Below are 1,787 nucleotides of genomic sequence, written 5' to 3' on the forward strand. Positions count from 1 at the left end.
ACGATCTCTCCTGACTGAAGTAAACTTGCTTAAGTCATGGTAAGTACTCCAGATATAAACATACTTATCTTCTGAGCCACTAACAAGGTAATTAAAATCATGGCTAAATTTAGGGAAGAAAGAAAAAGAATCAAAGTTGTGGGGCTTTTTAGGGGTCTCTCTCTATCAGAGCTTCCTAGTTTGAAACACCTAAGAAAACATCCAAGAGAACTTGCTGAAATACAGACTCCTAGCCTCACTTCAGAGGCCCTGAACATGTAGGGTTGACATGGGTGGCCACTGGCATTCATATGTTCATCAAAGTTCTAGGTAACTGCTGCTGGGTTAACCCACACTGGGAGGAATGCCTGTTGTTGCTGCTTTGTCTCTAAGTCATGTACGACCCTTTGTGACACCAGGCCTGCCAGGCTCCTCTGTCCATGGGATTTCCCCAGGCAAGAATACTGGAGTGGGTTGCCATTTCCTTCTCCAGGGGATCTTCCCCACCCAGGGATGGAACCTGTGTCTCCTGCACTGCAGGCAGATCCTATACCACTGAGCCACCAGGGAAGCCCTCAGGAGGAATGAATGTCTACTTAAGAGATAAAAGAGAGAAGCTGAATACTTTATTAATTAAATTACTGGGTAATTACTGGGTAGTTCAAGAAAAACGGAGAACTGGTAAGAAAAGGACTGAAATATGAAATAAAGAGGGCTATAAAGAAAGAAGAGGTAAGTATTTCAGGAGAGCCTGTAGACCCTAAATTAAGAGTTCAAGTAATAATGACATGTAAAGGTGTATACAGGACATTGTACCTTACAGTCTCAAAATGTTTTATTAGTTTCTGTACTTAAAAGGCCAAGGGTGAGTGGTGGTGGGATAAATCTCCTCTTACAAAAGCACAAAGTACAAAAGCACAAATTCTGGAGCTGGGAGTCTTCTAATCCTGGCTCTGATATTACCAGTGTAACTTAAGGCAAATTACTTAATTTTCTGGATGTTGCTTCTTCATCAGCAGAGGAGGAGCAATTCTAACTCTACCAAACAGGTGGATAAGGTAAGTTCTGTATGATTGATAATATGAGATACCAGTTGTAAAAACCCAAAGTGACTAACACCACTATACATAAACATATAAACATAAGGTATAGATCAATGGAAAAGTGGGAGTAGGGGAGAAATATTCTGATCTCTATGGGGAATTCCTCATTGCTAATTTACCTGAAACTTGCTTTGATCTGGCTGCTGCTGTTGACATAACCCTTATACTTCATGGACAGCGACAAATCTCTAAGATCATATAGTCTGATTCTGGAGTCATTTGAGGTTACCAGTATCTAAAAACAAATCAAAGGAAAAGTTAAAAATACCACCATTTAATCTGTGTTAAGGTACAACTAAAAAAGGGTGTTACACAAATATAGAATATACCTCAAAACTAGAAAAAGCAATATTCCATAAGAAAGGAAATATATTCTTAGCCAAGATATGAAGAACTTACTTTCAGGAGTCTATATATAGTGTGGAGAGAGATGGTTTTGAACACTTAGTACCTTGTTTTCTCCAGGTAAAGGCTCAATGCCAGTAATTTTTCTTCCAACCTTGTTGCGCCCTCTGGTAGATCGGACATGTATCTGTGTGTGGTATTTCAAATGCTAAAAAGAAACCACAATTTAAAAAGATCAGAATTAGAACCTCAAAGATCATCTGAGCCAATTCACAGACAAACATGGTGTTAATATTATTTGTCCCAATTTACACATAAGGCAGTTAAAGCCCAGGGAGGATACACCAACTTATTCCAAAC

The 1,787-nt window shown here is 39.2% G+C and overlaps 1 protein-coding gene across 1 annotated transcript in view; it reads right to left on the reverse strand.

Annotated features, from left to right (window-relative positions):
• Positions 1–1,787, reverse strand: part of WDR44 (WD repeat domain 44) — a 102,737-nt gene that overhangs the window by 6,610 nt on the left and 94,340 nt on the right. The window contains exons 12-14 of the mRNA XM_010855716.1: positions 1,534–1,635; positions 1,202–1,317; positions 7–103 (exon numbers count right to left, since the gene is read on the reverse strand). Of these exons, the coding sequence (XP_010854018.1) occupies positions 7–103; positions 1,202–1,317; positions 1,534–1,635 (315 nt within the window). The remainder of the gene's footprint in view (positions 1–6; positions 104–1,201; positions 1,318–1,533; positions 1,636–1,787) is intronic.

The sequence above is a fragment of the Bison bison genome, unplaced genomic scaffold (assembly GCF_000754665.1).
Source record: "Bison bison bison isolate TAMUID 2011002044 unplaced genomic scaffold, Bison_UMD1.0 scf7180017864367, whole genome shotgun sequence".
In the NCBI taxonomy this organism is placed as follows: domain Eukaryota; kingdom Metazoa; phylum Chordata; class Mammalia; order Artiodactyla; family Bovidae; genus Bison; species Bison bison.